Raw genomic sequence first — 24,599 nt, 5'->3', positions numbered from 1 at the left:
CATGCTAAACTGGGAGAACCCTTCTATAATTCCTTTGTGGCCATGCAGTTGCAAGCTGCCAAGAAGTTGGAAATCACTAAGGGCCGGATTTAAAGAAACTGCAGCTTCAGTCATCCATGACGTGTTTCAGTTTCGCCACTTTGAAATCAATTAACTGGCGCTGCGGCGAATTGGCTAGTGAAATAGCAATAATGAATCCCGCCGTCAGCGGTATTCACTTACGATCGAGGCTTCGCAAATTCGCAAACTTATGTCTTCGTGCTTATAGCAGTTTCACATAGCGATGTGGGCTAGTGGATTAGTGCACACATCACGTCTGTAATTCATCTCCCTCTGCTGTAGGTTCGAAGCTTACCATCTCCACCTAACTTTTTTATTTTCTTTTTTTGTTTATATTTCAAAAATGTAACGGATTACATCATATATATTGCTAAATAATGTTACACTCAGAAGCGCTTGCAAACTTACAGCATTTTAAGTGGTTTTATGATCTTGTCTGTGTGTCGAATCGATCTTATGATTGAAAATAGCAAAGGCAAGTGACCAAACCCCTACACTACTTCAGGTCAAGATGAAACCTCACAATTTTACCATGGTCTTTTTCCCAGATTCCATACAATGTTTAGTACTTTAGCTATATGTGCTTTTTAGCCTTAACACACTCCTTTTTTTCCTCCATACAGCTTTATTCTGCAAAATAGCTAAGTGCTTTGCAACTTCACTGCAGTTAACAACGTCATGGGTTCAAATTCCAACAATCACTACACTTGGGATCTCTTTTCACTCTCATTTTTTTTACAGTTTTTTTAAATTATCTGGAATTTGGGGGGGGGGGGGGGGGTGTCCTACCCAAATTTCAAGCACATGAATGGAACCAACACAATTTTGATTTTAGGAGTGTGGTCCTAGTTTTCTTGAGATGCAATTCTTTACATATTTACCATGGTTCTTACAATTTCTTGACCAATAAACATAGGTGTCTGATATTGGACTCTCTCCATATTTCAACAACACAGCCCCTCATAGTCCAACACTACATTTGCCTCACACCTCAACACAACACTGTCACATCCCTACTCTACATTACAACCCCTCACATCACCAGTACAAGCAGCATGCAAACTGCAAAGCTCCGGCCTTGGCAGCTTAATGGGCCATACACTAAGAATTTTTCAAGACTTTTTCCTGTAGACTTAACCAAACCATATAATATGAGGTCAAACCTCAACACTTTCAATTTGTATGCAATCAGGCAGGCCCTTGCACTACATAGAAAATGTCAATATGAAGGATAAAGTCTTCTCTAAATCTTACAGTGTGTATGGCCCTTTTGTCTGTAGGCACCCACACAAAACAACAAACACATGTTCAATTCTAAAGTCTTTATTTATTATAGAATGACAGCATAAGGCAGCAAGATAATATTGTCACTCTCCAGTCTGTGTGCCTTTACAGCGCCAGCCCACGATCTTTGCTCCATGGCTACGGGATTCTGATGTCTTCCACAACTTCAGGCAGAGTTCAGAATCCATTCTGCACCTCTACCAGCTCATAGGGGACAGGCATGGCCAGGTTGCTGGTCAGCTTCCAAGCCACTTTGGAAGTTCCAGGGTGTTCATGTTGGTCATCAATGCTGCTTTTGGCCATGTGCCTTACCAAATATCCACTGACCACAAAAGAAGATGAGTGGAGTCCATCAAGGTGGGTTTCTACCACCTACAACCGCAAGCAGTACCACTCCTGGAAAAATAAAACAAAGGATAACACATTTCATTATGAAAATTCACATCTTAATGCCTTTTTGCTTTATTCTGAACTTCATTTAATTTCGACATCATGAGTGAAATAACACATTTTCTGCCAACTTACACAAACCAGAAATCATTAATGTAAACATTTGAATACACACCTGTGACGCCAGACAGCCCATCACCACAGGCTTCTCATGGTACGTGCCATGATTCCAAGATGTTCACGTTCTGGAAAATTAGAACACCATAAGATACCAAGCAGCCGTTCATGTTATCAATAACTACAGAGGTGGCATAGACACAAATAAACACCTGCCAGCTCTTCTCAGCCCTTTCCACTATTCACAATACCAACATGTTTATGGTTAGAGGTGCATGTTTTTCCTCCAGTAACACAATTTTACCAATGTTGACTACACTTTATCTACAATGGCAAGTGTCATTGGCAGATGATCATTACCCTCTGTCTCCCTGTGAGTGGCACCTCTGCTAACTAGCAAATTAATACACATGCCCTATCTTGACCGGTTACAGTACTTACATGTAAAGTGGCTAGCAACCAGAGTATTCCGGGTGGCCATACCTGCAGCGGTGCTCCGCCGCCTGGGGGCCACCGGCTGACGGACCTCTGGCTCCCTCTCCTCCGTCAGCTCCCAAGATTCATCCCGGGCAACGCACATGTTGTGCAACACGCAGCACACCAGGATGATCTTGGAAGCCTTTGTAGGAGAGTACAGGAGTTCACCCCCAGGCCGGGCCAAGCAGAGAAACCGGGATTTGAGAAGACCTATGGTCATCTCGATGATACTCCGGCTTCTCCGCAAGGCCCTGTTGTAATTCATTTCTGCTCGGCCCTGGGGGTACCTGATTGGAGCCATCAGCCACGTTAGCTGCGGGTAACCAGCATCCCCTGAAAAATAAGAAAAATATAAATTAGTTCTTCATATCATGTGACTTTAGATGATGCTTAAATCAGGGTGTACACCGATGTAGCTTATTCCTATGTCTATGTAATCTTACAGTTTATGTTGTTAAGACAAAATACTTTACCAATAAGCCACCCTTGGGTCATTTGGCCACTTTCAAACGCTTCGTACAGAGTACTTGTTCTTAACATACTGGAATCATGGCTCGACCCTGGGTGACCAGTGTTGACACTCATGATGCGCTGTTTGGCGTCACAAACTAATTGGACGTTCACGGAGTGGTACTGCTTGCGGTTGCGGTACTCCACTTCGTGGCTCCTTGGTGGCCTAATGGCTATGTGGGTGCCATCGATTGCCCCTAGGATTTGCGGCATGTGTGCCCGCAGGTAGAAACCCAACTTGACGTCATTCCACTCATTTTCATTCTGTGGCCAGTGGATAAAATTGGGCAGTATATCGACTAGGGCATTAATGGCCAACATGAACACCCTTGAAACTGTGGGCTGGCTAATGCCCATGATACTTCCCGAAGTGGCTTGGAAGCTGCCACGCCCTAAAATATACAAAGTGGCCAGCAATCTGGCCATGCCGGGCACCGCATGGCCGCGCTGTGTGTCCGGGTCAATTTTGTCTGCTATGAGCTGGTAGAGGTGGAGAATAGTTCCTCGCTCGAGCCGGAATTTCCTCCTGACATCAGAATCTCGCAGCTTGTCCAAATAGATCCTTGGAGCAAAAATGCGTGGCTGGCGAGGTAAGGGCACACGGACTGGAGGTGCTGCTGGAGGTGGTGCTGCTGGAGGTGCTGCTGCTGCTGGAGGTGCTGCTGCTGCTGCTTCCCCACCTTCTGCTGCCTCCTGTGCTAGGGCCTCCTCAAATAAGGCACCGATGAAAGCCAACATTGCACCATCTAATGCGTCTGGGATATCGTCCTCCATTTTGAACGCGCAAATTCGCGAATGCGCAGATATATATAGAAACAGCCGCTAATTATCACACCTGTGAGCCAGCTATAAAAGGAGCACATGGCCAATATGGCTGCTGGATGTTATAGATCGATGTTTCTTATGTGCTAGCAAGACCCTGCGACCCACAACGTACATTATCTGGAGGTAAGACAATTGTATCTCTCTCTCACAAAAAAAAAGAAAAAAATTTCTCTCCCTCTCTCTCTCTCTATATATATATATCTATATATATATCTCTATATATATATCTAGATCTAGATCTGTCTGTTTGTGTGTTCTTGCTCACCTTTATTGTTTACTGAAGGAGAGAATTTGTACTTATCTTGGGTGTGCTTAAGTAGTCTATGGTGAATCCCCTCCAACCCACAATAGCTTGAGAACTCCTCAAGTGTCTTTTAATCATTGGCAGTTGGCCCCATGTGCATGTGGTTTTGACATGTGTTTTCTCATGTTTGTTAAAGGTGTGCAGTCTAGATTTGGCATCTAAACCTGCCCCCTTACCTTCCCAGCTTCCAAATACACCATTTTTGCTTTCCTGATAACTGTAATTTATTATGTGCACGTATGTAGGTCATACGATTTCTCATGTATGTTTAATGTTTGCAGCCTCCTTTGGCCTATAAAATATTACACCACCACCCCCACCAAGTCTGTTTGTGCCATTAGGTTAGTGTTTGGAGGGCCTCGTGTGATTTGTGCCCATATGCGTTTTCTGATGTGTTTTTTTCCCATTTCTTTGCAGCCTCTTCTGCTTTTTGTGCCACCACCACCACCACCACCACCACCACCTCCACCAAGTCTGTTTGTGCCATTAGGTAAGTGTTTGGAGGGCCTCGTGTGATTTGTGCCCATATGCGTTTTCTGATGTGTTTTTTCCCATTTCTTTGCAGCCTCTTCTGCTTTTTTGTAGCACGGATCTCAGCCCCTCCACAGCCCATGCAGCTTGGCGACCCAGACGGACTCACAGGTGTTGACATCAGTGCTGACCCTCCTCCTGGTAGGTCCCATATCATACTGTGCCAAACAATGTAGATGTATATTTTATTCTTTACAAGATAGCTCATATTGCTATGTCCTTTACAGAAGATCCGCAGCAGGGAACACACCCAGTGCAGCAAGGCCTGGAGGAAGGTGTTGGTATGTCTAGCAAAATAATGTTTTTTGGAATCTTATTAACCCCATTAACACACATGTTTTTTCTTATGAAAGAGTGTTGCCTTTTAGATGTTTACCCTGCAAAACACCGTTGACAGCATTAATGGGTGCCGTCATTAGTAGGCAGACCAAGCCTTCTTAACCTTTGGGAGGGTTTAGCAAGTGTCCTATGAGCCCAGGAAAGCACTTTTGAATGTTTGGCCTCAATGCTTCATTCCTGACGCTAGGAGGGCAATCTGGCCATAATCATTACTGCCTAAGGTTATGTACTAAACATGTTTTTTTTTTTTTTTTTTCAAAGAACATCAGGCCCCTCTTGACGTAGCAGCTGGAGTTGGATCAGGAGCTGGCGACGATTCTGCATCCAGTGCTGTGGTATGTGATATAAGGGAACAAGGTGCACATGTAACATTTCAATGGTAGTAATGATTTTGGGCTAGATGTGGCTTACATTGTGTGTGTTAAATTAGTGCTATGACATTCTGGCGATGCACCAGCACAACAAGAGTTCTATCTTGACCATCAGGGAATTATGTTATAATTTGGTGTGCCACTAATGTTCCAAAAACATCCAGGACCTTTAAAGTCCGGCCAGTCTTTGATTTTCCAGGTCCAAATTCATGTGTATCGTTTGGTTGGGTTGTCCTGTAGCCGATTGATGGCAAGATTTTAGACAACATACGTAGATGTAGAAAGTCATTGGTGTAGTAACAGATTTACCAAAAGCATAAACAACCTACCACACCAGGGTTAATTGGGAACACCTTCATGTCGAAACTTTTGTGCCTTTGTCATATTAGTCCTACCAATATAATATGTACCCATTATCAGAAGTGTTGCTAGCTTGGATAATATTATAATGAACAAGTACTTATTAGAAGCACATCAAACTTTTTAACGTTCTGCTTGGGGTGTTAAGTTGTCAAACTAATCTGAAATATTTAGTCATGATGTTTGATAATGATTTGGTCTATTTCTTCTGCTTTCAGGTAGCCTTCGATGCAGAGGGATTGTCACCTACCCAACCTCGTCCATCTATGCTGGATGTAGCCGAGAGGCTGCTTGATGAGTATCAGATCCAAAATGAGTTAAGGAGGCGTGCTCAGCAATCTACTGAGGTAGTACGTCTGCTCGGGCTCATACAGGAATCTGTAGCAACAATGGTACAGGTTCAACAGGATATGCGTAACAGCTTGGTAAGTTTAGCAGACCAGCATCAACGGGATCGGCAAAGTGTTGACACTCAGGTGCTGGCCACACGCCAATGCCTGTTTGGATCTGAAGATGCCCCATTGGCAGAGCCCTCCCAAACATCTCACTCACCTGCCACTGCAGGTTGTGGTAGTGGGAGGGTAATGCCAGTGTTGGCCACTTGTCAGGCAGCTGGGGATGGGACAATTCCTCCTGTAGCCACTCCTAGCACTTCACACTCCGTTCGGACTCCCACACCCCTCAATGAGCAATCCTCCAGCACAACCTCAATGCGCACTGGTTCCACAATACCCCTTCCACCTGACTACATTCCCTACACACCTTTATCACTTCACTCCTCCCCAGGCCGTCCTCCTTTTTTCTCACCAATGCGACATGTCGTTTCCCCCCGCACCGTGGACCACAACAACCAATCAACCACCACTCCCCACACATCTTCACAACCCTTGCACCACCAGCAGCATCAAATAGCCTTGGGGCAGCAACTAACAAATTTGATGGTAATGGCACACGTTCCCCAAACTCTTAGGCTGAGCACAGAGCAGATGGGACTATTGGCACAAGATCTTCAGTCTGGGACATTTCCAGGGTTCAACACCCTGCATCAGCAGCAGCCTCATACACAAGATCTGATCCTAATGGGCCACTATACCACAACTCTAAGGCTAACCCCAGAGCAGATGGGACTATTGGCCCACCATTTGATGGCAGGAACCTTTCCAGTGTTCACCACACTGCGTCAGTCACCACCACCACCACCAACTTAATTTTATATTTTTTTATTTATTTGTGTTAGTTTTGTTAATGATTGTTACATTGGCCAATTTGTGGGGCCATTTTTTTGTTTAAGTTGAGGGTGGCACAATATGATTTCTTATAGTGTTTTTTTTGGTGATGAAATTAAATTTTATGCAAAATGATTAGTTTGTGTTTGATCTTTGGTTTTTTAGGAGTGTTGGTGGCCAAGTAATGGCCCTGGTTAATGTAGGCATTTATACACACGTGCTTCTCTATCTCCAAACATATGATTTCATGTAAATTTGGAAAACACAATGTTCACATAATGACCCAAGAAAAGGTCTCCCTTCAAATGTAGCTTCAAAACAAGTCTCAAGGCTAACATAAACCAAAGCCAACATACTAACAATTACAGACCACACCACTCGACTAAACAAATACAACACAAAAGACATTCGATGTGTACACCAAAAAGAAAACTTTGGTAATAAAAGAAACTGTTTTTAATAACACATGTAGGTGTTAATTTCCAGGCTAATAATTTTGGTCATATATAGAGATTTTTTCTTATTTTATATTTTTTCTTATTTTATATTTTTGGGACCTTCTCCTAACGTATATGCACACATTACGTATTTTGTCTACACATATGCCGATATATGTTTCAAGGTGCACCAATATGTCCTAATGATGTTTAATGGTTGATATTTATGTTTTGCTGCATTTCCATTTAGTTTATGATGATACCTACAGACATTTGGATCTGTATATATATATGGTGATGTTCATGTGATACATTTATGTGCCCATTCATTTACATCATTATACACTTATATATACACTGATCACATACTTATATAATTTTATTATTCATTGATTTATTCATCACACATTATTTCACTTTTATCATTGACACAGTTTCTGTGCATCACCTTTTTTTCTTTTTTTCTTCTTTTCACTTTTTTTCACTTTTTACACACATATATACGTTTCATTTTCTTTCTTTCTTTTTTTCGATTAATATCCGCACATACATATATTTTCCACTTTATTCAGTATATATATGTTACACATTTATATACACATAAGTGACAACATATCACATATTTATGGACATATATGCATAACAAAGTCTTTTCACAATTTTGCATTTTTTGTATAGCTTATATCTTGCACCAATGAGAGACCATATACTAATATGGACACATGTATACATGAATATTTTGAGATCTTATGCGGTTCTGTTTATATGTGGTTCTTTTTATATATAGACTACATATGCAATCTCTCATAAAAAATTGGCATATGTGTATCTGACATTTTACGCTTAACTTTGTTGTTTTTACCATTACATTTGTATGTTCACTTGAATGTATCGTTTTTAATTTTGTTTTGTTTTACACATATTTTGTGAAGTTGTTTCATGTGTGTCTTTTGACATGTCCTCGGTGTTGGATCGCAGAGAAATTGGATGTTCAATATGCTTGATTATTTGATGATATGCAGTTGTGCAGAGCTACAACAATCAATTTCCTGGTGACTACCTTTAAATATTGACCAATTTCCGCTATCCCACACCGTGGTAATGAGTAAGCGGCCATTCGAGCCGTGAAACGCGTCTACCTTGGACATATTCTGTTCCTCACACTGTCTGTTTGTCCTGGATACTTTTGAAGAATAAATACATTTTCATTTGATTTCAATCATCTGAGTGCGGCTCTACATTTCTACTTGCATCTTCCTGGACGGCGGATCCAGCCAGCACCTGTTTGGACGCACACCTGAGCGGCATTCCCCATTCCCTTCCCCCACACATACATGTAGGTGTCTACCAACTGTAGCGTACAAAAAATATATTAAAATATATAATAGAATGAACTAAATTTCCAATGTAACATTTGTGTTGCAACGAGCAACATACTTTTTTTTTTTTTTATTATAAATTTTTTTTGTTTTACAATTTTGTTTTAGTTTTTCCCAAAAAAAAGGGTTTATTGTAAACATTTTTTGTTTTTTTTGTTCCCAAAAAAAAGGGTTTATTGTAAACATTTTTTGTTTTTTTGTTCCCAAAACAAGGGTCATTTGTAAACATTTTTAGTTTTTTTTGTTCCCAAAACAAGGGTTATTTGTAAACATTTTTTGTTTTTTTTTGTTCCCAAAAACAAGGGTTTTTTGTAAACATTTTTAGTTTTTTTGTTCCCAAAAACAAGGGTTTTTTGTAAACATTTTTTGTTTTTTTTGTTCCCAAAAACAAGGGTTTTTTTTAAAATTATTTTTGATTTTTTTGGTCCCAAAAACAAGGGTTTTTTTTTTAAATATTTTTTGATTTTTTTGGTCCCAAAAACAAGGGTTTTTTTTTAATTTTTTGATTTTTTTGGTCCCAAAAACAAGGGTTTTTTTTTTAATTTTTTTGGTCCAAAAAACAAGGGTTTTTTTTTTAATTTTTTTGATTTTTTTGTTAGATTTTTGTTTATAATGGACAAATGTGACATTTCTTTGTAAAAGTAAACAAACAAATAAAAAAAAAATATACTAGGATCTTTTTAAAGGTGTCACATTCCTAACGAATGGCTCCTTAGGGTCTGGATCCACGCCACAAAGGTGTTCCAAATATAAAATTCGGTCTCCGCACCACCTCATGTAATCCAGGAGGACCTCGTAGGTGAGGTGGGTGTGCCCTGGGTAGAAAAAAACATGACAATTAGTTTTATGCAAAATGATCCAAACAAGGATTGTAATTAATGTGCCTCAACAAATATGCTTAGGAGTCTATTGGTTGGCTTTTATCAACACTCTGAAGCAAATATGCTAAATTGCTGTTGTAAACCTTAAACTCAAACTTTCACAGCAAATTGTTCAAAAGGTTACATAAGATGGCTTGGAATGTTGGTAGCAGTTCCACCAAAGCTAAGTAAAAGGCTTTTCTGCATGTAAACACAAGCAATCATTTTGAAGAATGTAAGGTGTTTTGGGTTCAATTGGTCAACACGATACATGTGCACACATTTATCTCTATCACCATTGGAATCTGTGGAGCGTTCTCTCTCCCTCTTACTGTCTATAGATTGAACCTGACACATAGTAGAGACTCACCCTTAGGAATTTTGAGGGCCAGTTCTGGACGGAGCAGATGTGTCTGCTCCCCTGATCTCCTTTCCGCCATCCCAGCTGTGTTAAGAGAGAAGAAAAAGTTTATCAACAAATGGACTCACGCTAACTGTAGGTTACGCAGTCATGAAAACGCTCTAACACCCACTCATTACCCCTCCACATTTCCCTGAAAGTTTTATTTAGACTTTGATATGGTGGTGATGCAGATTTGTACAGTGCAAGCGTCATTCTTCTGGGTGAAGCTTGTAGCGTTAAGGATACGTACTCCCTGCTTTTGTGCTGATTGTGTTTTTCGGATGTTTTTGGTGCCTCAGCCCTGCCTGTTCTAAGTTTTGGAAACATATCATTTTTGGAGGGCTGCGGAAAACTAATCAGGTTAGACTTACACTCTCTAGGTTTTTGGGGACGAGAGAAATAACAATCCTCCTTTTTACATGGCCCCTGTACACACCTCTAGGCACCTCCCTCCTGTTGGTTGACCCCACAGCAGGCAGCTTGCTATGGAGGCACATGAGATATGAGATGAAGCCAAGCACCCTGTGCCTGTTCAGGCACTAGGCTGTGAGCCAGCCTTGCCCCCCTCCCTTCCGATGGTCTCAATGATTAGGAGTGACAGCATCAAGGGGGCAATATTGGCATGCTGTAACCTCAGTTAAGGAGGAGGGGGAGTCTGTTCCAGACAAGTATTTATGCAAAATTTTAGACAGTAAGAAAATGGTCCCAGTAAGTCTTAGGGGGAATATGCACACCTATCACTTGGAATACTAATGCATAGAATGCATTCACATAAAGAACCTGCTGCCTTTAGAACAACTTGAAGCCTGATCGGGGACATACACAGTTAGCATTTCTCCACTTACTAAGTAGACACATTACTGCAAAAGCACACAACTTACCATCATCACGGTTTTTTTGGGCCCCCGAACTGGATGGGCTTGCTGGCTCAGGAGAAACTGCACAAAAAGAACACAAATTGTGAACTGGAATGTGGTACATTACCGAGGAAGAGTATTTATGAAAGATTGATAAACACACATTTTCAGTGTTGACTAAATCAGGACATGATTAAATTACAATGTCCCCAAAAAATTTACAAGTACAAAGCACACCATTTCCAATGTAGAGAAACTAACACCAATTTAGAATAGGGTGGCTTGAGATAACTTACAAAATATAACATGTCCTGTAATGCTCCCCAAAACCACCTTTTAAACATGAAGGTTAAGCAAGAGTGTTTCATGACCAACCTTCCTGTCACATATAGCAAAACTACACTTGCTTTGACTCCAACTTAGATTATCCTAGATACACATCATCCTAGCACACACAATTCATGTGAGAATCTAATTTTAGGTACTTACAGACTAGTTCAGGGGAGCCTGGAGTGGGGGAGGATGGGGGAGACCCTTCATGGGGGGATGGTGTCCCTTCATGGGGGGATGGTGTCGTATCTCCTAGAAACACAAAGACACGGATACAATCCTTGAACAAAAGCTATTTGATAAAGGCACACAGAAAGTAGTCTGGAAACATTGAAGGTAGTAGTTACAGTGGACTGGGTAAGCAGTGGCCCCTCTTCCCCAGTCCTCCACAACAAACATCCTCAATGTCAGCTGCTACAAAACCCCAATGTCAAAATATATATATTACAGCCCTTATATTTCCCAGGACACATTGAACACACAAACACATGTAGAATACTTACTTCCCATTTGAGGAGAGCCCAGGTCCTCATCCGAGTCCGACCAATTGGCCTCTTCTTGGCCAACAGTTTTTTCCTGGCCCGGATCCAGGCGACTTGGCCCTGCCTGAGGCTCCTCTCTTGCTGAAGTTACATCAACCACAAAAGAAAACAAAACAAACAATCATTCCTCCAAGTTCGACCTAATACACAACACAACAGCACATCCACATTACTTACACTGGGCCTGAGAATTCTGAGGCTCCAGATCCTCATCACTGGTTTCTACAAAAATAAACCAAAAAATAAACAACAAAAATAATACATTATATATTATTTATGGACACAAATAGGCAGTAACCTCTCATCATGCTAGCACCATACTCAATGCCCCTACAATTCAGAACATAGAAGTGCACTTACACCAATGAGATGCATTGAGCATGTTTTAAAACAGGAGGGCACCATGCAAATTAAACGGTCGCCTAAGGGCTCGCACCTACAGGGGCCTTGCAGCCAGTGGCGGAGCACCAACATTTCGAAGGGCACAGTCAGGGAAATTGCCCAAGTCAAAGATTGCTTTCAATCCTCGGATCTAAAAGTTGCAGCAGTGTGCTGCAGTCCCTTCACTGCGTCTGCCAGGTGTCTGTTGTCCACTGACACTTACTCCTCCTTCTCTGACTGGGGATTGGCCGTCTGATCATGTTATCCTAAGATGTTGAGGAATCGGTAGGTGTGTACCTGCACCAGTAGGAAGTTACTGCCTGGTCAACTCACTCTGCTATCATCGGTTGTTGCTCTGGGAGGAGAGTTCCGCCCTGGACCCGTAACATACAGGTAACCAGGCCCAGACTTGATATTTTGCAGGCTGCTCATAGATTTGTGGTGTCTACTATGCAAAGGGGTGAGTAGCCCCAGGGAATTTGAAAGAGTCCGAAAATGGTTGGTGGAGGAGGAGGAGAAGAAGGCCCTGGGTGGCTGGGGGACAAGGAGAGGGCCCCTGGGTGTTTTCTAGAGGAGGAAAGACCCCCAATGACGCCAGAGTCAGTTGCCAGGGAAGAGTGTGGAGCTGAGCAAGTCCTGCATATCTGACATGAAAGCCAAACATGGTGGAGATGGAGCACTCTGCCCTACACAATGACAGCACCCGAGGTGGAAGGTGAGGGGTAGCGGGTCTTTGACATTATAGAGCATATGGACTCTGTCCATTATTGTTAGTTTGGTTTGGAGTTGTCCTTTAGATGTTTAACTCTGTTGTTTTTGCTGTGAGGGACTGAGGTATGACAGCCCACTATGCTGGGACTTATAGTGCCCTAGAATGTGGAGGACTGAGGAATCCTTAGTCCCTAACAGAGGGCACTACAAGTCTTAGCATAGCAGGCAGTAGTTCCTTAGTCCCCTACAGAGAGCAGTACAAGTCCAAGCAGGTAGTCTTCTGCGTTGGGACTTGTTGTGCCCTTGACTGTGGTGGACTGAGGAAGGGAAGTGTAAGGGGGTCTGTGTAAGCTCAGATGTATGGGGGAGCTTTGGTGACCACAGAGTTCCCTTTTACACCAGAGTCCCCAGCTTTCCCACTCAAATAATGGTTCCCTGAACTCTCCTTACATCAGAGACTTCACACTTCCCTCTTACAGTGTAGTAAGTCTGGAGACTCCGATGTAAAGGGGGCTCTGTGAAATGTGATTAGAGATTAGACATTTCTAAAATGTACATTTTTCTACTTACGATCCACAATTTGTAGCAGCTCAAATGGCTCGCTGCGTCTGAAGGCATAGTTCAATGTGGCAGTCCTCCTCCTCCCCTTCTTCACCAAAAGTACAAAAGGGTGTCGCCCGTCCGCTTTTGCTAGAAGCAGAAGAGAAAAAATAAACATTAAAAAAAATCCTGTACATAGTAGTATTAAAGGTTGTGAAGAGACACTTGATAGAGGTAGGAAAGGTAGGAGCGAGAGGGAGGGGAGGGGGGGGGGTTGTTGGTATTTGTGTTGTTGCATACCTAAACACATGTCCACCTACCCACAAAATTATAACCTATCTGGTCACATGTCATGTATATTTTTACTTACCGGAGATTTGCTCCACAGCCTTTTTCAGGAGCCTGGGTGAGCGCCTTTTGGCATCACTCCAGGCCCGCTGAAGATCAACCACAAGAGGTAGGAAGTTGAATCTCCGCAGCAGCCTCATCCGGAGACGACACATCATTTTGTACTTTTGGTGAAGATGCACGTTCACCTGATCATACCCCCAGAGGAGGAGGAGCTGTGGAAAGAGCAATGTATGTTTGAGTCCAAGTATGTCCAAAAAAGTACAGTCTTACAAAAACATGCTAGGTCGTCTTTGAGATTTTGTAGAACAAAGAAGACCATTTCTGGGGATACATAGACATCGATGTCAAAATCTACCTCCATGACATAGGTTGCCCCAACTGATGATTTCCTCTACATGATCTATACATTTTGACAATTGTCCTTTCATTACACACCCAGGGCCGCCATCAGGGGGGGGGACAGCCAATACACATGTAGGGGGCCAGAGTGCCTGTAGGGGCCCCTGACCCACCATCCATGAAGTGTGCAGGAGACAGTAGCCAGTTGACACATAAGGCAGGAGAAGCGCCGAAGGATAAATGCATAGTAAGCACACTAAACTAGCTGGAAGGCCTGGGACTCAGGAGATGTTAGGAGGAAGGGACTTAAGAGCCTTTCAGCTACTCATTGGCTGAGGAGGTAACAGGAGGCAGGCTGATCCACTTCCTGCTGCCTCCTTAGCCAATGGGTACACAGGGTGCACTGTCCATCACTGCACAGCCTTGTGCTTCCTCTGCTGATGGGATAGAATTCCTCTGCCAAAATAACATGCAGCAGAGATGGAGATAAGAGAGATGTAAATTAAATATTTCCTAATGAAGCTGCTATATTTAGCTAGAATACATGTACAATTCATAGCCCTTGGCATGTTAATTACAGTCACTGTATTTACAACCTTATTGCTGTCCATTTAGCAGGGTGCAAGTAACTTTACACACATGTAGCATAAGTATCAACTTTTGTCACCATGTTAAAAGGACAGCAGTATGGGTAGCATTACAGTGACTGTTATTAGTCCAGGCTCACTAAACTAGCCAATGCTTGGAAAAGCAAGCCATGCAGATTGCTTTTCAGGTCCCTTTTAACATGAGCTGTCTGATTGGGTGTGTCTGTTCATTATGCTGTGCTGAATTACCCTGGATTCGCTATTCCTGCAAGAGGAGCACATGGGATGTGGGAGATGTGAATTTAATGTGTCAGAATTATCCACACAATCACACATAATCCTTTTTAAAGTTCCCCAGCAGAATTTGATGGCATAGTGGTGGACAGCAGTGCCATCAGATTCCAGTTATATCTGTAAATTAACAAAGCAATGGGATCTGGGGGCGTATTTAACTTGCAATGGACACCCCCATTGAAACACATATGGCAGTGTGAGATGCGTGTGCTGGGAATGTGATCCATTAAGACAAGTGATTATACACTCATGTGTTTCGTTTAGAGGTGATTTGTCCAATGCAATCCTTTGAAGACATGACCAGTCCATATTTTTGTGAGCACTGATTCCATCTCAGGTGAACAAATTAGCTGCTGTGTGCAGATCCAGCTTATGATGGCGAGTCTCCGACAAGACAAACGGTGCAGAGCTTGCAGTGTGTATGGATGTATGTAAGGCAATAATTTTTGGCATTATGTATTTAGGGAATATAATGTTTCTAATCTTGCATATATGAAAAGGGTAAATACATTTGTCTTTATCTAGACAGATTCCAAAGCGTCAGAGCAATCTGTCACAGATAATTGTGTTTCATTTTGTGTAAAAGTAGAAACTAATCAAATCTATCTATATACAGGCATACCCCACTTTAAGTACACAATGGGACCAGGGCATGTATGTAAACCGAAAATGTACTTAAAGTGAAGCAATCCCTTTTTTCTTTTCTCAATGCATGAAAATACACCAGCTCCATTGTAAATTTTGGCCACATTGACATGGCCTTGCTCCCAAACCATGTGGGAGCATGTTAAGGGGATCCAGGACTATGACATGATAGATTACCTAGGCAAGCTGGCCAGCCACAAAATGGATATGGTGTAGTCCTGGGTACCTGGGTACCCTCTCGTTGCTCCCTAAGTTTGTTATCCCTGTCACTTATGGTTTGTGAGCAGTGTCATGGCAAGCTGAACAAGCTGTGTCCTTACTCACGATTGTATATAAAGTGAGTCTACTTAAAGCAGGGTATGACTATCTATATCTATATAGAAAGTTCAGAGATATGAACCTGTTCCCTATTATATACACTAATATATGGTATATAACATATTCTATAATGTATATATAGTATATATATTGTCTCTAATATATATATATTATATATATTTTCTATAATATATATTTTGTGTGTGTGTGTATATATATATGTATATATATACCAAATATATATATATATATATATATATATATATATATATATACCATATATATATACCAAATATATATATATATATATATATATGTGTAGGGAACAGGTTCACATCTAGGAAGTTTCTATAACAGGAAGCTTCTAGATCACGTCTAATAGGCAGAAAGTGCATGCGCAGATCAGCAGACCAAAAGTTAATTGCACACCCGCTAGATAAGCGACCCACCCAGCCCCCCAGCCACCATCCCCCATCCCCCATCTCGCACATTCACACCCCCTCCTTACCTTACACACAAATGCCACTATTTCGGCAGTAAAGATCGCAGGAGCCATGATGCACACACTTGCGAGAGGGCCTGGACAATTTCCGGAAACGTGTGCACGCACCAAAAGTTTCGTTTCCGGTTGCATGTATAAATGTGATAACGCGGTTTTGTATATTAGCGAATTCGCGAACAATAGTCACCTTACACAACCATTAAGCATATTTAACTTACAAAAAGAAATACAAATACATACATTTGTGGACACCAGAAAACTTTATTTAGACACATGAAGACATTTGAAAAAAAGATTGGAAACATGCTGTTTATTACACAAATACACAGCTCAAACATTTCACATGACATATTTTTGGCACAGTCTCCACAGTATCCCATTGAAGCCACTGATTTGTATTTTTAAAACAAAAACAACCTTTGTACAACATTTAGACCATATACATCGACAAAGAGCCCATAATCAACAGATGCATGTGCAGATTGACAGAACAATACACAATTATGTTAACAGCAATAAATACTTACAGAGAGTCAACACACAACACAGCCAAATCGCACCTCCATAAATAACAAAGGCCCCCAAATGTTAACCATAAAGCATGTGACACACAATATATTGGACCTCTTCGTAGGTCAAATCTTTCCTGATGTCTGAGTGAGCTATATATAATCAAAGCAAACACACACCCATAATGTTAACTCCCAGGCAAAAATGTAACTGTGTGTGTCCTGTGTGTTTTGGAGCATGCTCAGTTGCCTAAAAAAGGGAAATAGAAATGAGGAGGAGGAGAGAGACCTAAACAGCCCAAATCCATGTATGTATGTAGGTGTGTATATATGTGAATTGATAAAATTCTCTCTTCAAGTTTGCTAGTCATTATTTAGAATGTTTAGATACAGGAATACATACATATATATACAATTACATGAGAGAGCGAGAGAGAGAGAAATATATATTTAGGGAAACAATTGAAACACACCTTTTGGGATTTGGGAAGTGAGATTGTGACGATTGACCAGATATGTAAGCCAACAATCTGACTCATCACTCATGAACATCCCTAATTTTGGCGTGGCAATTATATCAGGCGTTCTTATGGGCGTTTTTGCTGGCGTTTTCACAGGCGTTTTGACATGCATTTTTTGGGCAGGCATTGTTATATGAAATCACCTAAAAAAGCCCCAAAAACAGACCACAAACACCTACATGTGAACGTAGCCCGTTTGGGGGCGTTTGAGGGGGATTTGTACAGCTCAAGGATCAACTCCCAAAACAGCCAAAAAATCCAATCCTATTCAGTTCAATGGCCCCTGTTCCCATGTGAGCATTTTAACGGCATGAGGAAAACACCCAACGCTCACTGAGAAATAGCACAATGATTAGGGAGTCTGCCTTCCTGCTGTAGGTTTGTAAGTTCGAATCCAGAAGGAGCCCTCTGTATGGGCAACACTTTGATATCTCCAATCCTCCAAATGTTGACATCATTAATTTTGTTCATGTTTGAAAAAGGCATGTGTATCAGCAAACTTTTAAGCTAAAGACATGAACAAAATACAAAAGATGCCACATAAAGTCAATATGTAGCAATATTGTGAGCTAAAGCTATATTTGTTTGTTGGGCATACTTTGCTAATTAGCCAAGTATAAGGGATATATATATATATATATATATACCTTCAGTTAAATGTGTAGTAAAATGGTAACACTTGGCCATACCCATATGGAAGAAAAGGTAGTATTTGCAATATATTTCGAAAAAAATTCTTTTGAAACACATAAAATATTGTCAAAATTGTGACATTTCCTTGATATGTGTGAAATGCTAATAATATTTCTTTGAAATATGTTTTACATCTATTTTTGTTCTATCTGACGACCCGTTTCCCAATGTAATATTTTGTGGGTTTTTTCAGATAATGTGGATGTTCTATATAAACACTGTAGATTTCACTGTTATGATTTCTGAGTTAGCAGGAAAGGTGTATGGAATGTGATGGTGTTTACTAAGGGATCCCTTGTTGGAAGTGTGCATGTTTTTCCAATTCCGCCGGTTTTTGCCATTTTCTATGGGCGAGACAGCGGATTTCCAAGCGGTATTCAAAAAAAAAATTTGCCCAAAATCGCGCTGGCGGAATTTTTTGAGCTTATTTGGCGTTGCGCAAGCGCACATTCGCGCGTTCGCAGCTCGGGGCTGGAGGAGCTGTTTAACCTTTCTACACTTTCGCAGATATCTCTCTTTCTAAGTCAGTTTTTGACATTTTTTCAAAGCAAGTCATCTCCAAATTGTCTTCCACACCTTCCACAGTGATTTGGGATTTTTGGGGGTACAGGGGGAAATTTGGCAAAACTTTAGTCGAGCTTTTAGCTGGCGTGTTTTTAAGTCGCGCTCTGGCCTTATTGCATCTTAATGAATCTCACACTAGGCGCTATTTTCCGCCCGCCGTTCTTTGAATACCAATTTCAGACTTAAAAATTCGCCGGTTCGCAAAATCCCGCCGAAACGCCAATTCGCCGTACTATGAATCAGACCCTAAGTGTTGGATATGCACTCACTCACGTATCTCGCATAAGACTTTGCCCTTACTAGGTATACCCAGTACCCTAGCTGAGATAGAAGACGGTGCTCACTTTGGTGATATCAGTGCTAATATGGTTGACAAGGCCATTTCACTACTACTATTTACCAATGCCCCAATGAGAATAGCTGCAGTATGTATTAACTTTACCCGCATTTATCCGCCAGAACTACTTGAGAAAGGTTTCAGGAATACTGATCGAGTGATTGGAGACTGTCAGTGCATGGATAATGCGGATGTCAGGTATTGGTTTGATGGTAAAGCTGTTATGTTGAGCACAGATCGATATCAGGAATTGCATGATTTCACATATCGCCAACATTCACGCCAGAATAATTTGAAGTTATTAATGTGCCTGCTACATGGTATATGAGTGACAATGAGTTTAAAGAGACACAATTGCATAAAATCTCTGCCCTATTTCTTCAAAAGAGCCCTTATTGAACAGGATATTCTGGTACAGGCTATTCCTGGACAAGTGGAAGATGATACTAGCAAAAATGAGGAGACTAAAGATGACACTGAAGAAGAGACTAATTTTAAAATACCACCCCCTATTCCAACTCAAAATATAGGCCCAGAAGAAGATGATGATGATACAGACATTGAGTCCCATGATAGAGAGATAAGACCAATATTTTCTATACCTTGGGTGAATAGATGTTGTATTAAAAAGGCTTTCAGTTTTATTATAGATTTAGCTGGTTTAATGGTTTAACATAACTGCTCTGTATGACAGAAATTTCATATTGATGGCCACTGAAGTAAAAATGATTACAAAGGAGGTTTTACAACACCAGCTGGTGTTGGATTACCTTACTGCTAGTCAAGGAGGAATGTGTACCGTAGTGGGAACCTCATGCTGCAATTACATAGGAAATGATACGAAAGCTGAAGATGCCATAATTTCACATGTAGAAAGGGCGCAGCAATTAAAGCTTTATTTTCTTAAGGAACATACCGAAACCACTTGGATTGGAGGTAGCTGGGAAAGTTGACTCTCTTGGCTAAATCTTGCCAACTGGTTTACCGGTATTGGAGGGTGGTTCGCAGGTATATTGCATGGTATCCTGTATATTGTTGGAATTATAGTATTGATTATACTGATAGTTAGATGTGTACCAATGCTATGCCAATGTTGTATGAAAATGGCTACTGCTCATACTAATACTGGTTCTTTTGAGGTCTCGAGGTCTCGCATAAAGACGGTCCATGAGATGGTTACCCGCATACCTTGAGTACAACGTAACGACACAGAAGAAGTTTGAAATTCAAGTTAGATGAATACCAAAGAATTATAACCACAGGAGGGACTGTCAAGATATGAAGAGCCTATCATTATATATCGTTATATAGTCAAAGAGTCCCCTTTAATATACTAAAGAATATATTCTTCTAAATGTTTAGAACTCTAATTGGTATTTAATAGCTGTGTCCCAGTTGTGTTCCAGATGGTATGAAATGTTCTGCCAAAGATATGATAAGATTCCCGGAAAGAGATGTTTATGAAAACAAGCCCCTTATTACAGTAAAATGTTATTTTCCCTAACATATTCAATCTTTTTTAAATTGTCAGACTAACCTGTCACTACGCCCTTGCTGGGTCCAAATGACCCGATGTGTAATTGGGATTTTCCACAAGGAATGTATTGTCATCCGCCTAGACTGTATTGTGAAATCTTGTGAAACCTTGTGTAATCTGTAACTTGGGCTTGTGCCCGTTTATGTACTATAAAAGCTGTAACCAAAATGTAATCTGGGTCACATATCCGTTGAAGGATGATGTGAACCGTTGTACGGCCGCTGTATGGCGTATATTCTGAGTAAACATATGGAGACTAATGCAAACCTGATTGGCGTAGATGTCCCGTTATTTCAAGGCTCAAACTTAACATTTGAACTCAACACTCTGTGTCTAGATATAGACATGTTGCAACAATGTTTCAGTGGTGCAACTAGGCTCAGTGTACAAGGCAAGGCCTCGATTACTCACAAAACCCAGAAAGCTGGGTGAGATGGCTGCCAGGCAGTCAGATGGCCAGAGGTGAACAATGTCACTGTGGACAGGCAGTAAGAACCAAGTTCCACATGGCTCTTTGAAAAGCAGGAGCAACTGCAGCAACAAAGTATGTAAATGCAACACTCCACCCAGCTGATGATGTCAGCTCTCACTTCCTCAGCATTAATCCCCTCTGCTCTAAAGCCAGCAGAGCAGAGAATTCAAAAGCATCTAGCAGTGCAAATAATGATATAGCCCCGGTGGTCAGCCCTTCAGCCTACTAACAATATTTTCAGAGACAGGGCCAGTGCCAATGGCTCTGGACCTGAATAGCATTCTGTAGTGCCATTGTTACCAGAATGGAGTCTGGAAATGGCCTTTCGCAGTACCCAGTGCCTGAAGGTCACTTGCAGGCTTGATCCAAATGTCGAGAAAGGCTGATCTGGATAGCTGCCAATGTAGAAGCCAGCCTATGCAGCAATGTAGCAAGGAATCTTGATCGAAGAAATAATTGTGGAAAAAGAAATTAAAACGGTTAGTAAGAAAATGGTTAGAATTTTCTAAGCAGAACTTAAGAAAAGTCGTCCATCCTCCAAGGACTCTAGCAAATAAAAAAAAAAAAAAATGGGAATATGAGGGGGTTATGCTTAACTGGTGTACAGATTATGTTTTGCAGTATCCAATCCCCCTGCAGGTGGCAGTAAACACACACAGTATATTGTGCCCCTCAATGGACAAAACAAAGCATAGATGGTAGAACAAGACAAACATTCACTATACAAAACTAAAGTCAGCCATATCAAATGAATGTAAAGTCATGATCAGACCACACAAGGCATGTATGCGTGATGACAATTACATAAACATGCAAACATTCATCTGAATGTAGCCGATTTAGGGAATAGAACAGGGAGGAGGAGGAGGAATCAGCACAGACATCATTTAGTGTTGGATTATCAAGAAGAAATAGTGACTGAAGACTTTTTTAAATCTCTCTTATTCCGTCTTACAGCAGTACTGCCTTAGATTTTAACCAGATCAGTTGACATCCCAAGTCTAAGTAATATTGGACTTAAGAGAAAAAAAAAACATAACCAAGAGTCACTTACGTCCAAGAAGGTCGGAATTCATCTGCACTTTGTGGCTTCCTTAATTTTAACACAATCATCTCATGCAGCTCCAGAAGGAAACGGTTGGTGCCATTCTGCTCCAGGAACACATTAAGTGCATGTTGCCCCTCCTTTCCTAGTCCTTGCTTGAAAGCTGTGTCCACATTTTCAAATGGATCCTGAAACATTATCACAATACACTTGGTTACAGATAATTTAATTTCCTTAATGTCCTGCAATTACTCCAGCCATTGCCAGTAGATGCAGGTCAGTGAAAGCTCTCTTTGCATAGAAATGGTAATTGCCTAAATGCATATTTATGTGACCTGCATCACCACTCATACCCATAGTGAAAAAACTTTTGCCTTTAACATGTCAAGCTCACCAATAGCTTTTGTTTCTTCCTGTTAAAGGCTCCCAAAAGATATGTGCAATCCTGGGAACCCCCCAAACACCCTGGGCTATGCCTGATTCTGTAGAAGTTGTCAGTAAATAGTGATGAAAATCTAATGTCTACAGATGGCTTTTGTAATTTCAGATTACAAATTATCACAACATCCACTGCGGTTTTAGGCAAGCTCCTCTATCAAGACCATGATTTTCACCCTATCGGGACCAGACGTTTTCTTGTTTTGATTAGGGTCAAATTATTGTCTTGAATATTTCTATTAAGAAAAAAAAGATATGAGCATCTTACCCTCTTTAGATGTAAAAGATGTTGTGACTTCAGTGCAGTGAGAAGCTGCCAAAGAGCAATTGTGTTCTTCAAGTGACAGCGTTTCAGTGCCTACAAAAAAATAAAACAAATGGCATGTTATTACATAAAATGTATTTATGGTGGATTCGATTGCATTGAATATTTATCAGCAGATTACATTTTTAGAGATACGGCCATTCTAAAAGTGATAATTCAATGCTAGGCTCAATGGCCTATATAATAACTGTACTGTTGTGATGAAGAAAAAAAAAAAAATTTTTTTTGAAAGATCTTACCATAAAAACTTTTTCTCTGAAGTCCATCGGCAGACGCAGCCTTATCTTCATCAGCTGAATGGGTTATGCTGCCCTCTGCAGGAGTAGTCTAGGCAGTACAAAAATTTTACATGTCCCCGCAGGCATAACCCACCCACCCACACTCAGCTCAGCAAACGTGTTTAGTTGCAAGCAGTGAAGAAAAAAAACATCCCCAAATAAGAGAGATGGGTGCTGCGTCTGTCGATGGACTTCAGAGAAAAAGATTTTATGATAAGATCTTACAAAAATCATATTTTCTCTATCGACCACCAAATAAAGCAGACAGGACAGCGCCGCCAACTTAGAAACTCTGCGAGCAGAAGTAATAGCCACTAAGAAGGCAACCTTCTGCGAAAAGGATAGCAGGAAAATCTCCCTAATGTTCTCAAAAGGAGGCTTTTGAAGGACCGACAAACACCAGATTGAGATCCCATGGAGGTAACGGAGACCTCCTCGGAGGAGCCAGATGACGCACCCCTTGAATAAAAGTGTGAATCAAGCTACTGGTAGCCAGTGGACGTTGGAAGTAAATGGCCAATGCAGACACCTGACCCTTGATAGTGCCCAACGCCAAGTGCTGCTCAACCCTTTTTTGTAAAAAGACCAAAACCCTAGCTATAGAAAACAAGCGAGGGTGATGCTGCAGAGATTCACACCATGAAAGGTACGATTTCCACGTACGAAGATAGATCTTTCTAGATGTCAATTTCCTGGCCTTTAAAAGGGTAGGAATCACCAAGTTGGAAAGACCTCTATCCCTCAACACCTTGCCTTCAACAGCCAGGCCATTAAAAGCCAACGACCCGTAAAGCAGGATGGAAGATCGGTCCTTGAGACAGAAGATCTTACCATAGAGGAAGTCGCCATGGAGGATCCATGACCAGTTTTAACAGTTCTGCATACCAAGACCACCGAGGCCAGTCTGGTGCCACCAGAACAACCGGAATTCCTTCCACCGCCAACCGGCGAAGAAACCTCGGCAGTAGTACGAGCGGAGGGAAGGCATAAATCAGGTGATATCGTCTCCAAGGAGCCACCAGAGCGTCTGTGGCATCGGCCAGAGGATCCCAAGACCTGGCCACAAACCGATGAACTTTTCTGTTGAGACGAGATGCAAACAGATCCACCTCCGGAGTCCCCACCGGGCAAACAGGAGGTGAAACACTTCCGGATGAAGGGACCATTCCCCTTGATCCAACACCTGTCGAATCAGGTAATCCGCCTGCCAATTATCCACACCCGGAATGTGGACTGCGGAAAGAGCTGGAACATTGGCTTCCGCCCAAACCAGAATCTCGGCAACCTCCTTGGCCGCCAGGGCACTCTTGGTGCCCCCTTGATTATTGATGTAAACAACAGCCGTGGCATTGTCTGACTGTATCTGAACTTTAGAGCCGTGAAGCCGACTCGTCCAATGTAGCAGGCATAGCTTGATCGTTCTTAGCTCCAGAATATTGATCAGCAAAAGGAGTACTCCTCTGCTCCCCAGGTCCCCTGGGCAGAAAGTTTCCCTAGCACTCCACCCCAGCCCAACAGGCTGGCACCCGTTGTCATCACCATCCAGAACAATGGTAGGAAAGACTTGCCCTGGCCCAGAACAGATGACTGGATCCACCAGGATAGAGCTG

The 24,599-nt window shown here is 41.6% G+C and overlaps 1 protein-coding gene across 1 annotated transcript in view; it reads right to left on the bottom strand.

The window, feature by feature from the left end:
• LOC309553784 (E3 ubiquitin-protein ligase RNF213-like) overlaps window positions 1-24,599 on the bottom strand; it is a 678,906-nt gene that overhangs the window by 21,301 nt on the left and 633,006 nt on the right. Inside the window, exons 62-63 of the mRNA XM_082255197.1 lie at window positions 22,655-22,744; window positions 21,958-22,136 (exon numbers count right to left, since the gene is read on the bottom strand). Of these exons, the coding sequence (XP_082111323.1) occupies window positions 21,958-22,136; window positions 22,655-22,744 (269 nt within the window). The remainder of the gene's footprint in view (window positions 1-21,957; window positions 22,137-22,654; window positions 22,745-24,599) is intronic.

The sequence above is a fragment of the Pelophylax lessonae genome, assembly GCF_965119305.1.
Source record: "Pelophylax lessonae genome assembly, chromosome: 4".
Taxonomy (NCBI): Eukaryota; Metazoa; Chordata; class Amphibia; order Anura; family Ranidae; genus Pelophylax; species Pelophylax lessonae.
The sequence above is the reverse complement of the archived record's forward strand: the minus strand, read 5'-3'. Positions and strand labels throughout refer to the sequence as shown.